The sequence below is a fragment of the Syngnathus floridae genome, chromosome 19, assembly GCF_059516105.1.
Source record: "Syngnathus floridae isolate MCC-2025c chromosome 19, RoL_Sflo_1.0, whole genome shotgun sequence".
Lineage (NCBI taxonomy): Eukaryota > Metazoa > Chordata > Actinopteri > Syngnathiformes > Syngnathidae > Syngnathus > Syngnathus floridae.
This window is the reverse complement of record NC_142431.1, coordinates 4,208,702-4,221,329: the sequence shown is the minus strand read 5'-3', so window position 1 is coordinate 4,221,329 and position 12,628 is coordinate 4,208,702. Positions and strand designations below refer to the sequence as shown.

General features: G+C 39.4%; 1 protein-coding gene across 14 annotated transcripts in view; it reads left to right on the top strand.

The window, feature by feature from the left end:
- nrxn3b (neurexin 3b) overlaps positions 1-12,628 on the top strand; it is a 152,913-nt gene that overhangs the window by 121,324 nt on the left and 18,961 nt on the right. For 13 of the 14 annotated variants that reach the window (XM_088362765.1, XM_088362760.1, XM_088362755.1 and 10 more), the window contains 3 exons: positions 6,128-6,299; positions 9,732-9,821; positions 10,959-11,269. In XM_088362765.1, the coding sequence (XP_088218891.1) occupies positions 6,128-6,299; positions 9,732-9,821; positions 10,959-11,269 (573 nt within the window). The remainder of the gene's footprint in view (positions 1-6,127; positions 6,300-9,731; positions 9,822-10,958; positions 11,270-12,628) is intronic. The other variant, XM_088362763.1, reaches the window with a different exon arrangement.

Below are 12,628 nucleotides of genomic sequence, written 5' to 3'. Positions count from 1 at the left end.
ACCATCAATAACCAGGACACAATGCTTATTCATTTATGTTTTTCCTTGTTTGAACCTTTTGCACTCCAACCTGTTTACACGGATTACGTGCACCATACCCGGCGTCACCGCAATCAATCACTTTGAGCGCTTGATATAGCATTAATGGTATTTCTAATGACATTGGCATCTACTTGCATTGCAATCACATTTCATACCGCCTCTCTGCAGACTTTCTTGTTAAGTGGGAACGAGCCAAGCAGCAACGAGCGCTATCTGCTCAGCCTTGTGATATGTGCTTATCTTCAGCACTTTCATTTTATGAACAAGAAAATTGCCTTTAAAAACGCCCGGTGCCTTATTACTTGTGAGCCAATTAATTTCATGACAAATAATTCCTTTTATGACACACTGAGTGAAAAAAAAGAAACTGCAGGAATAACTGACGAGGAAGGACAAGTACGCCCTGGAAGAATGTTGAGAAAGAGAACATAAATTGAAGTTTAGAGGAGGTATAGTTTGATGACCTGAAAATGTCTTCCATAGTCACGAAATAGGCCAATTGAATGTATGTTCTTTGAATTAGAGTGACCTACATTCTCTCCAAAATATGTTATTAGAGACGCTATTTACATATTCAAATATTGTTAATGCAAGTATTTTTCTCCTTTGCTTTTCCATTGTGTGTGGGATCTTTTTATATATAATTTATTAGCAAGTCTGTCTGTAAATAATCCATCTTTTCAAATTTATGTGGAACAAACTCAAAACAAAAGTGATACGTTTAGACAGCTGCTGAGATGTGCCATGCTGTTCACCAAGAGGGACTCTGATAGGTTCATTCCACATACTGTAGTGCTACCAACTCTTGAGTGCTACTTCTGACTTGTTAAATTAATATAATTTATTTAAATTGCAGATAGCATATACCACAGGTGTCAAACTCAAGGCCCGGGGGCCAGATACGGCCCGCCACATCATTTTATGTGGCCCGCGAAGACAAATTGTGCATCAAATTCGTGTGTCATTACTAGAATTGCAAATTGTCTTCACTTTTAGTAATATCTTTTAAATATTTGACCAGTTTTGACTCGTCTGATTTGAAAACGAGTTATTTGTCAGTTTGTTTTGTAGCTTTTACTGTATATAATATGAGGTGCTCATACATTTATTTGGGTTGACAGTCATAATGGCCCTCCAAAAGAAACTATGCGGCCCGCGAAAAAAATTTGTTTGACACCCCTGGCAGATTAAAAAATGGACCGACACAGGAATTTGACCCAACTTTGGGTTGGTTTGCAAAAATCACAACCATGTGTTCTGTTATTTTGGATAAAAAAAAATTTTTAACTCGAATTGGGTATTTAACCCTGCATTTTTAATGGTGTAACATAAAGAGCAAGCCAACTTTAAACAATAGTGTTTACGTACATTAACAAGTCATCAGGGCGATGACTTGAATGCAGCTTTAAAGCAAGGGATTCCTTTATGAATATGAAATAATATAAATAGATGCAAAGTGAAACTTGGCCCGCTGACCACCGTCATGCTGGCACAACCGCCTAGCCGCACAGCGACGCCGTATGGTGCTCAGATTGGCGTGTGGGCATTCGCCACAGGAGAAGCGAGTCAGCCTGTGCTGCTGCTTTACATCCATTTAGGCTTAATGCGATGAGATGAGGGAGGCGATGACTAAGCACAAATAATGCAATGAGTTACATTTAAAAAAAATATGCTATACATAATTTTTGACATTACATTAAAGTCTCTTCTGTGCAGCAGCAGTGCTTAACGGGAATGGAGAACCACAAATTGATGTTATCTCCAAAAGCCTTCAAATAAATTAATTTCACATCAAAATAAAATGATTCTCATCTCCAGCGCAGTAATTGAAACGTAAGGAAGGAAGAAAAACAAGTTCAAAGGATTGTGTTGGACTGTCTGTTTCAATTCTCTGTACATTACTTGTCACCTCAGAGAACTCCTCCTCCCTATCATCATTTCCCCTCCAGAAAAAACACTTGTACCGTATTTTCTGCAGTATAAGGCGCACCGGATTGTAAAGCGCACCTTCAATGAATGGCCCATTTTAAAACTTCGTCCATATATAAGGCGCACCAGATTATAAGGCGCACCTTCAAAGACGGTACATTCATCTTTGCAACCTGCTTTTTCTCTGACAATCACATAATTTCCTTTTTTGGTTCAATAGAATACTGTAGAGTAATTGTCAAATTTTAGTGCGTGTTGAAAAGGATGGTGCTTTGCTGCCGAGGCGCTAATTGGAAGGATGGTGATGGTAATTAAAAAAAAGAGGTAAATTATACTGTGAATGTGCTCAGGCATTTATGGGCTCATGAAAAGATAAAGCATGTGCACACTTTTCTAAGTGTATAAAAATATAATACACAGTTTGGGAACAAAACCTGAGGTGACCAAACATGGCTGCAAAAGACCAAAAATTGCAAGATGAAGTAAATTGCACTTGAAATCTTTGGCAGCAAAGTTTCTTCAAGGACTTCACTTGCAGCCAAGACACGTACAGTAAAGTAAGTTAATGCGGATTAAGATCGGCGCACAGTCACTACTGGAATGTTCCAAAAAGGCTGAGAGTGATAATGTAGCGCTGGAGAGGGCTCTGCTCTAACACTGATAAATGTTTTCACCAGGCGGTCCGCCATTAGTGTCAGAGCAAGTTACAGCCACAAGAGCAGACAAACAGGAAATGAAGAGAGAATGGCTGTAAATAATTGATAAGGCTGACCCTGTGTGATTCATATTCGGTGGCGCAGGATCAAAGTGCGAGCCTTTCGCTTTTGACATTGAGCCCGAGTGCACGAGTCAAAGCCATTACCTACTCTGGCGATGTTTGCTTGTGTTTGTATTAAAAATGCAATAATTCTTGCTCGTCAATCTGAGCTAACACTAGCTGGCACCCCGGGCGCTGACGTTATTGTCGCTCGAAGGTTACCTAACAGCTAAGTAAAGTCGAGTCGGAGGTGCTCATGTTGGTTCTTTTAGGTGTGTTGAATATTTTAGAGGCAGCAAAACCTGGGCGCCTGCTGTCCTCACATCAAATTGTGTAGCTCTGCAGACAATTAGTGAATGAATGTTTGAAATTTTTAATCAATCATTCATGAGAGAAGTGCTTATTTTAATAGTACATATGATGTAAAGCCATGTTTGTTCGAATTAATCACTATTTGCGTAAAATTGGCCTAGCAAGCTCCCACTTTGAGGTCTTAAATGGAGCAATATTGTAAAGTTTGATCAATATATAAATTATTCCCCTGGTTTATTTAATGCATGCCCTTGTATGATTTTCTACCATTTGTTTCAATAGATTAAAATTCTATTGGGCTTTGAATAAATATCATATTTCCCCTTTATTATTGCTACTTCATTTTCTTGAATGCTATTTGGATTCATTTTGAATTAAATCATTCATTTCATATCTACCCAAGGTTGTTCAATTTTAAATGTTGAACACAGACAAGCTCTTAATGTAAACAGCCTTTTCGCTTTTGTCAACTTGGACGACATCAATTCAAGGATGTAAAAACAATACGGCGGCCTGATGTGTCTGTGGTGTGGTGATTGCGCAATAACTAAATCACTGTTCATTCTATGAATCACTTTTGTCAATTAGTCAAGATGAATAGCTTTAACACTACGAAGGCCGCCAAGTTCATCAATCCAACTGTGCTACACTTTGTCTGAGCTTGTCGGGTTTATTGATTAGACTTCCACTGCCTGCGTTATCCGGTTATGATGGCCCCCTGACCACACAAGCTTATACTTGGGAGGTTCTGTCTGTATATGTAACCCAAACTCTTCCTCCTGGGACGTTTGAATGTTCACGTTCTTGATATCACATCTTCCTTCCTGCCACTAGAGACTTAATATAGATCCACTGGAGTCATCCCGCTACAACTCATACCAGATTTCAATCTAGGTTTGATTGCAATGCAATACCTTTTGGAGTTGGGGGAGAGGTGGGGGGCAGTTTAATAACATGCTTTTGACCTTAAAGTCCATCAATCCATGGTCTCCTTGAGGATATCCGGCATGTACTCTTGTGATCACTACTTCTTCATGTTGTCAGCTTTTCATCGCCGCAAAAAAAGCAACTATCAGTTGTGTATCAGGGTTTGTGGCTTTGCAAAAAGGTCCATTCAGGGAGTTGGGGGGATGGACTCCATTGTGTGCAGCTCATCCCTGTGCAGTGGCTGTCTGCTAAAAGCTGAGATGGCTGTCTGAAGGATCGGCCAGCGCAGCTTTAACTGATCTTCTCTTTCTCACTCCGCCCGCGGCACTCCATGTGTCGGAGGCATTGATCGCCATTGAATTGGATTGCGCCGGGCCTGATTACTGATGACAGTGTGTGTCGGGTCACGTGGGACCACCGAGGCTTCTTGTGCCAACAAGTCAGAGCCAGCTCAAAGCAGTCCGACGTCGGATTTACTCACTGGAATTACATGTGTCAGTGTTTGTTACACGGAATATAACAGGCTAATGCAAACACTCAGTGGTAGTCAAAATATTAGACACGCATCACAATATAAACAAACCGTCATTGTTATCGTTAGCATTATTAATCATTCGTAGCTAAAACTTTCCCAATTTTGTTGACAACTTTTCTCCTTCCAAAGTTATTAACTAAGCTGTTTTCTATTTGTTTGCAATCCCTTTTAGTTTGTCCTTGCCCTACGTTGGCTTGATTAGCGGCCATCATCTTTTCCACTAAAAGGAACAAAAGACTTTGCTCTTGCGACAATGAAGTTCTGCCCCAGCGTTCTAGCGACGGGCCAATAAAAAGTGTAATTGGATCTGTCAATCAAACATTGGTGCAGTGTGGGAGGGCAAAGGTGTGGGAGTGGGATAGACCACTCAGTAAATGGGAAGGATGCAAAGACTGAGCTTTTTTCCTTGAAGCACAATTTGCTTTTATTGTCCGCATGTGTCCATTTCTGTAGATAGAACCACTGCTCAAATTAAGAATCCATTTACAATCTCACTGACATCTTTTTCCATTATTACTTAATCTCGAGATAGAAGAAAAGCTCCGTCATGCCTTGCATTAGGATTGTGACAGCACCGTAATAACATGTCATCCTCTTCTTCATAAATGGAGTAGCATTGTTTAGATTTGAAGTACGATCGAGGTATTAAATGTACTCTTGGTCTCTGCACTTTGAAGACTTGGTGCCTTTAAATGTGTACCGTATTTTCCGCACTATTAGGCGCACCTAAAAACCTCCAATTTTCTCAAAAACCGACAGTGCGCCTTATAATCAGGCGCGCCTTATATATGGACCAATATTGAGCCACTACAGCAGGCGTGTCCAAAGTCCAGCCCGCGGGCCAAATGTATATATCTTTTATATATAGACCAAGTTTTAAAATGAGCCATTCATTGATGGTGCGCTTTATAATCCGGTGCGCCTTATATATATATGAACAACATTTTAAAATGGGCCATTCATTGAAGGTGCGCCTTATAATCCAATGCGCCTTATAGTGCGGAAAATACGGTACTTCAAATGATTTCTGTCCGTCTGATTGATCTCAACTTCTTCAAATTATGTGTAAAACTAAAACTATGTGTGCAATACTATTTTTTCTTTAGATTAGCTAGTATGAAAAATAATTGACTTCCTTTCTTACTGTAAGTGACAGTTCCTTTTAACTACCAGACGGTTATAATATCATATTAGACACTGATATAAGAGGAGGTAAAGCCTAATGGACTCTAATGGTTAGATATATGGAACGTTGGCCTCATTAAATGCTCTTGTAATACCAAAGAGCATTCAACATTAAATAGGGGTCGGCGAGTTTAAGTGTTATGTCATTTTAAATTGTGACATGTACCTTTAGTGCAGCTTAATATCGTCGGGGTCTGCTTGGCGACAGTTAGCCAGTTAGTCCCTGTGGATCAGTTAACATGTGTCTGCCCCTTTGTAGAATTTTTTTATTTTTTTTTGTCATGAGAAACGGTCCCTTAGCTTCTGACTTCTAAAAGGATGTAATTAAACAAAGATTTCCAGCAGGGCATGAAAACAAAACTTCCCTCTGGGATATATTTTTTGTACGGAGTGATCAATACTTTGTTGATCATTTCTCCACCTTTCTGATTCTTTTCCAGGAGCAAGGGAAAGTCTGTGTGACCTTCAACATTGGGACGGTGGACATCAGTGTTAAGGAGCTTACGACAGCGGTAAATGATGGCAAATACCATTTGGTTCGATTCACCAGGAATGGAGGAAATGCCACATTACAGGTGGACAACTGGCCGATCAATGAGCACTTTCCTTCAGGTATGCTCTACTTTATTTATGGTCGTTCCTTCATGGCTTAGTGGAGGTTTATTCATTTTAAATCACTGGACGCCACCTATCAACAATAACCATACTTTGGGGTTTTATTGTATCATATGTCCAAATCTTATTCCGAGCATTTCCAGCGCAACATATAACCAAATCATTTCAGGTATGGGACTGAAAGACTCCAAGAGCGAGCACAGTAGACGTTAGAAGTTGCCTTTAGGTCAGATAAAGCAGCTGTCTGGGTCTATCGTAACGGGAGCGGCACCATCACAGAATACGAACAGGGTCATCAAATAGCCGTCCCAAAGGCTCTGGCTTTTCTGTGATGAGGATCTGTGAAGTTCTCCTCAGCTTGCAAGATGGATAAAAATGAGAGTGAAGGACATCTGTTAAACCAAATTGGGTTGTAACATAAGACCAAGAGTAAACAAGTTTGTCTGCTTGTAATCGCAACATGCTTTGAGCAATTTCCCAGTTGCGTGCCGTCACCACCAACTGGGCCCCATCCTCCCTTGGCGTGACCTGGCACACTGTTTGTAGTTTGGTTCAGTGCCATGCAGGTGATGTTAATTCCTTCTGTCGCTCGCTTTCTTTTTGCCATTGGCTGTCCTTCGGTTTTCTTCGACCAGATAAATTGGTCTTAGGTCTTAGTCACAGCATTGCAGCATGCCTTTTTTTGGGTTGAACCAATTAATGAGTACGAGTCCTAACCGCATCGGTTCAGCTGTTCCTCAGTCCCATTTTCAACTGCCATTAATTTGTCAGAGCTATTTGACCCCCACCAACCTTCTTAATTATCTCAAAGTGCCCTCCGTGTCAATGCACTGTGGTTGTTTTCCAACACCTCTCAATATTCCATTAAATGCCCACTCGGAGAGGCTGATGAATGTTTGTCAGTCTTCACATGGAAAAACACCGCCAAAGACGTTAATCCTTTAATCGTTGAAATCATCCAAGTGCTCAAATTGATATTCTCCACCTCAATGCATTGTAATTTATTTTCTTTCTTTGGCACAGGTCCTTTGTGGAACAGTCACTGATTGTAATTACACAGCTAGTGATTGATTCTTTTCTTGCCTTTATTCGTTGTAAAAAGCATCTCTGGAGTAGTTACATGTTGTGATGCAGCGTCATCGATTGACATTCTGTGTTAAACGTGAAGGCGACAGGCTCCACGGGGTGCTGGGGGATGCTCGACAAACTCATACCAGATGGTGGGCCTGCCTCTTCTCCCTGGTTGGAAATAGAGGATAGAGGTGTTTGCTTGTCATCGTAAAGTTTTTGCTTTCAAGAAGATCTTGTGTTAATTGGATATCACACTAGCAGTGGATTTATCATAGCATGCAAATGCTTAGGTCAGATTGGGCTAAATTTAAAGGAGAAAAAAAGTGTATATGTGATGATTTAAAAACAGCAATAGAGAAATCATACAACCAAAGAAAAATATTTAGCTGAGATATGCAAGGGTGGCTGATTACACTCAAAGCAGAAAGTGAAGGAAATAGATGGATGATTGACTGGAGAGTTCCAAATAGAAAAAAAAAAAGAGAGAAAGTGAAGGTATCGTTAAAATAAGGTATGGCTGGGCGTTACAATGTGTTTATATAACCGAGGGTGGCAAATATCCAGCTTTAGACAGGAGCACAGTTTATCAAATGTGCTCATCTTCCCCAAATGGACAGAATGCCGAAAGCCTGTCACAGAGGCCATTTTTCACCATTTTGATGGAACCTCTGAAATTATGGAGCAAGCTAGGAACCAAACCTACAACACATGGGACTTTTCAAACATCTATATTTGCTGAAATATTTTGATTTAAAAAAAAAAACAACAACAAACATTTTTTAAATCAAGGTGAAACATCCATAATTTTAATTAACCTTGAACATTTTAACAGTTACCACTTATGCAATTAGCCTCCCCATTCACAATCTATTCACAGGACTCATTCTTAGCCACTCTGTAACAAAGGCCCATTTTTATTAGCAAGGTTTGTCCAATTCTCAAATGACCAAATTGAATATCAAACAGGCAAAGTATAGAAATTGTCCTCATTAGCAGGACAATTATCATTTGCCATATTCAATCCAAGTGGAACTATCGCTTTATTAATCTACCAGAACAATATTGGAGGGCGTTATACCTATATTGAAACATTAGCAATGCGTGGCAAGCCTTCAGTGATTTGTTCCAATAGTGTGAAGAGCAACCTGTCCTCTTTTAAGAAGTAATTTAGCTTTAAATTATCACCCGTTTGAGTTAATTTGTACACCTTTTTATTCCTGGTCACTGATCTTCAGAAAAGGCACTGACACAGTATGAGGATGACCAAATTCCAAGTACCGTATTTTCCGCACTACAAGGCACACTGGATTATAAGACGCACCTTCAATGAATGGCCCATTTTAAAACTTTGTCCATATATAAGGCACACCGGATTAGAAGGCGCATAGAATAAATAACTCAACGTGGCTCGAACGTTAATGCACTCACAATATAGTAACACTCGAAATAGTGAAAACAATAACAATATATCAATAACTCAACGTTGCTCAAACGTTAATATCACACAACACACAAAATAAACACATAAAGCTTACTTTAATAAATTAGTCCTCATCCACGAATCCATATACCGGATTATAAGGTGCACTTTTGAGAAAATTGGAGGTTTTTAGGTGCGCCTTATAGTGCAGAAAATACGGTAGCTCAAAATACTATCAACTGGGAAGTTATTTTTGGCGGATCTATGATATGACCAAAACAAAAACTGTCTTTCTGATTCCAATCATGTTCCTTGGAACACCTTCCCGCCTGGTTACTCTCTGATTGACAACACAGATCCATTTGTGTTTCTGCTAGCTTCCAAAAATGCTTCTGTCGGGTGACAGACCAAGTTAGCGGCATAGCTGTCATTTCTTGGAGTTGACACTTTGCAATTTAATAACAAGATTTCTACACCTGTTTGAAAACAGTTTTTCCAAAACATGTTCATTTGGTAATATGGTATTTTTTTATTTTCTGATGATGATGATGATTAATGTGTGGCCAGAGAGATTTAAAAGCAGGTGGTGTCCAGTGGGAGTTAGCGCACAATTACCTCCAATTAGCTTCGAAAGATTGTTTATGGATGTCTACCCATTTAACTGCTGTTTGTCTTATTTTGCAGATGTATTTTGTGATTTTCTAATACATACTTTATTCTTGCAGGTTAATCAATCTCTTAATGTATTTTCATCTGATGTGGAATTTTTGAACGTAAATTAAAAAAATAATAACAATCAAAAGATACCTAGTTAAAACAGCATAAATATTTTATAAAAAAAACAAATAATAATAAACAAAGATAAAATTCTTCTAAACCACTGTATAAATGTGTTTTGTGTTTTGCCAACCCTTTCAAACTGTTTGTTAAACTTTAAGGCAACAGCGACATTGAGCGCATTCAAATGGCAAATAAGAAAATCCCATTCAAATATACCCGGCCAGTAGAAGATTGGCTTCAGGAGAAAGGTAACCTTCTACCCAACTTCTCCAGTGCACATTTTTGATTTGCTCCCATTCCATCAGCTTGTTCCCGTACGATTTCAGCGAATGGAAAACCATCCCTTAAACCCTTTAAAAACATGTAAAATATTTAATTTCATTTTTTTGCCATTTCCTCCATTTTTGAGTTAGCTCTCATTGTCATTGTCATCATTTAAAACTTTGCTTGTATCCTTGGAACCAGTTAAAGGGACTGGGCAGCGAATGGGGAAAAAAAAAATCATGGCTCCGAAAAAAACTCACTCCCTCAACACTTCTTTTAGCTGAATAATGTTCATGACTCACCATAACAACATTATAAACAACATATAAAGATAATTGCACAAAACCAATATAACTTGATTATAAAGTCCCTTTAACAAGTGCTAAAACATGTCTAAAAAAAAATACCATTAAGCGCTACTGCCTGCATGATTGCACATGTGCTATTTCATTTTTGTGACCCCCCCCTTCCTCATTCAGTGTTCCCATGTCCATAACAAGCTTGTATAATACCAATGAGCTTTCTAATTGCCAACGTACATATATCTTGGATAAGTCAGTGTATTTTCATCTCATAATGAATGCATGGTGTAAATTTCCACAGTATTTAATGAATTTTTCATTTAACACGTTGTGAATGTGTTTTGCTCATTTTTTAGCTTGACACCTGACAGTTATTTGTCAAATTTTTTATCACAGTTTTGTGGAGACAAAGTTAGAGAGTTCATACAAATTTGTTTCGAATAGCATTAAGGCTGGTATACTCACTGGGCATTCACTAGGTATACCTCAAGAAGCTAACAAAATATCATTTGCAGATTTATTTTTATATTAAAATAAAATCACATGAGCCCTTATATGTAAAGTAATTAAGTAAGGTTGACACAAATTTTATATAATTGTGCAATTATACTTAATGAAGTGTCCAGTGAGTGGATTTTTAAAATAATAGTAGCAGTAGTTAACTATTGAGTAGTTTAGCTATTTTAAAAAACAAAAGCAGATTCATCATCTCACACCATTTGAACATTCTACATTCATTCAGTGACCACCTAGTTATGATAATTATTTTTTTTACTTGATTTATATAACCTTTATCTATATAACCTCCTCCTGTCCTAGGGCGGCAACTCACTATCTTCAACACCCAAGCAACTATTTCCATTGGTGGAAACGATCGCAAGCGACCCTACCAGGGTCAGCTTTCAGGCCTCTATTACAATGGCCTGAAGGTTCTCAACATGGCCGCCGAAGGCCACGTCAATATCAAGGTGAACGGCAGCGTTCGCCTGGTGGGAGATGTCCCCGTCAGTAGGGGCGGGGCACGCACGACCACCTCAGTGCCACCCGAGATGTCCACGACCTTTATCGAGACCACCACCACCCTGTCCACGACCACCACTCGCAAACAACGCTCGCCACCCACTATTCAGGTAAGAAGTCGACTTTCCATTTGTCCAGTTATTGTGTCATGATGTACCTGGCCAATGGTGCAAAGCAAGATAAAAAATCTGTTTTGTATGACTTTTGAACCATATTGTTTAAATCCAACCTTAAAGAATCCTCCTAGCACAATTTTTATGGTCAATAACCAAGATGCACCATCACTGATATTTGTGTACCGTATTTTCCGCAGTATAAGGCGCACCTAAAGACCTCCAATTTTCTCAAAAGCCAACAGTGCGTCTTATAATCAGGTGCGCCTTATATATGGACCAATATTGAGCCACTACAGCAGGCGTATCCAAAGTCCGGCCAAATGTATATATCTGGGCCATTCATTGAAGGTGCGCCTTATAATCCGGTGCACCTTATATATGGACAAAGTTTTAAAATGGGCCCTTCATTGAAGGTGCGCCTGATAATCCGGTGCGCCTTATAGTGCGGAAAATACGGTACGGTGTGTTTAGTAGACCGAAACATACTTTTTGGTCTCTGCTTGCAAATCTATTTTCAGTCCACTTGATTTCTGTCTCTCAGGTGAGATTTAGCCAATCCCTCAACTCCTTTTTGGATTGCCACAATGAGCGTCGGGTGGCAGGAGCCAATCCCACGCTTAATTAATGATCGCTCCAAGGGGACATAGACACAACATTTAATTTTCTTCCTGTTGCTCTCTATGGCTTAGCTGAAGGTCAGGCGTGTTCACTTGGTCCTCGAAGAGAAAAAAACAAATGACTCATTCGACATCATATAAGGGAATTAAATAGTGGCTGTTAATACCTTTCCATTCATTCATAGGACAAATAATTTGAATTCCACTAGTTTGATCTTCTCGTGTGATCGTGATAGTTTCTCGCTTTGTGTTAGGGCACCAGCAGCTCACTGCAGGGTGATTAAACCGCAGGGGCTTTTGTTATGGATGTCTCCGACATCTTTCCCAGCTTGTATCGAGCCAAAGGAAATGTTTTTTTCCATTTGTGGCATGTAACCCTGCTGTCTTGTCAACTGAAACTCACGCAACAGGTCGCTGGCCCGACGACCGTCAAACAATCATGTTTCCGGCTAGTGCGGAATCTTATACTCGTGTCCAATTAAGATAAGCTTGAATAAATAGATTTGTTGACTTGCCGTGATACAAATGGATAAAAGCAGCTAAGCGGAACATATCACTTCAGCGGCTGAGATTGTCCCGGTCATTATGCGACATATCATTTGGAATAATTGTGGATTATGTAACCCCCCTGCATGTTATTTGGGGGATTTACCATTTAAAATTCAGGTTCTTCTTTAAGAACAGATGACATTTTAACCCACAGTGGGTGCCAGCACACTTACATGGATTATACAAG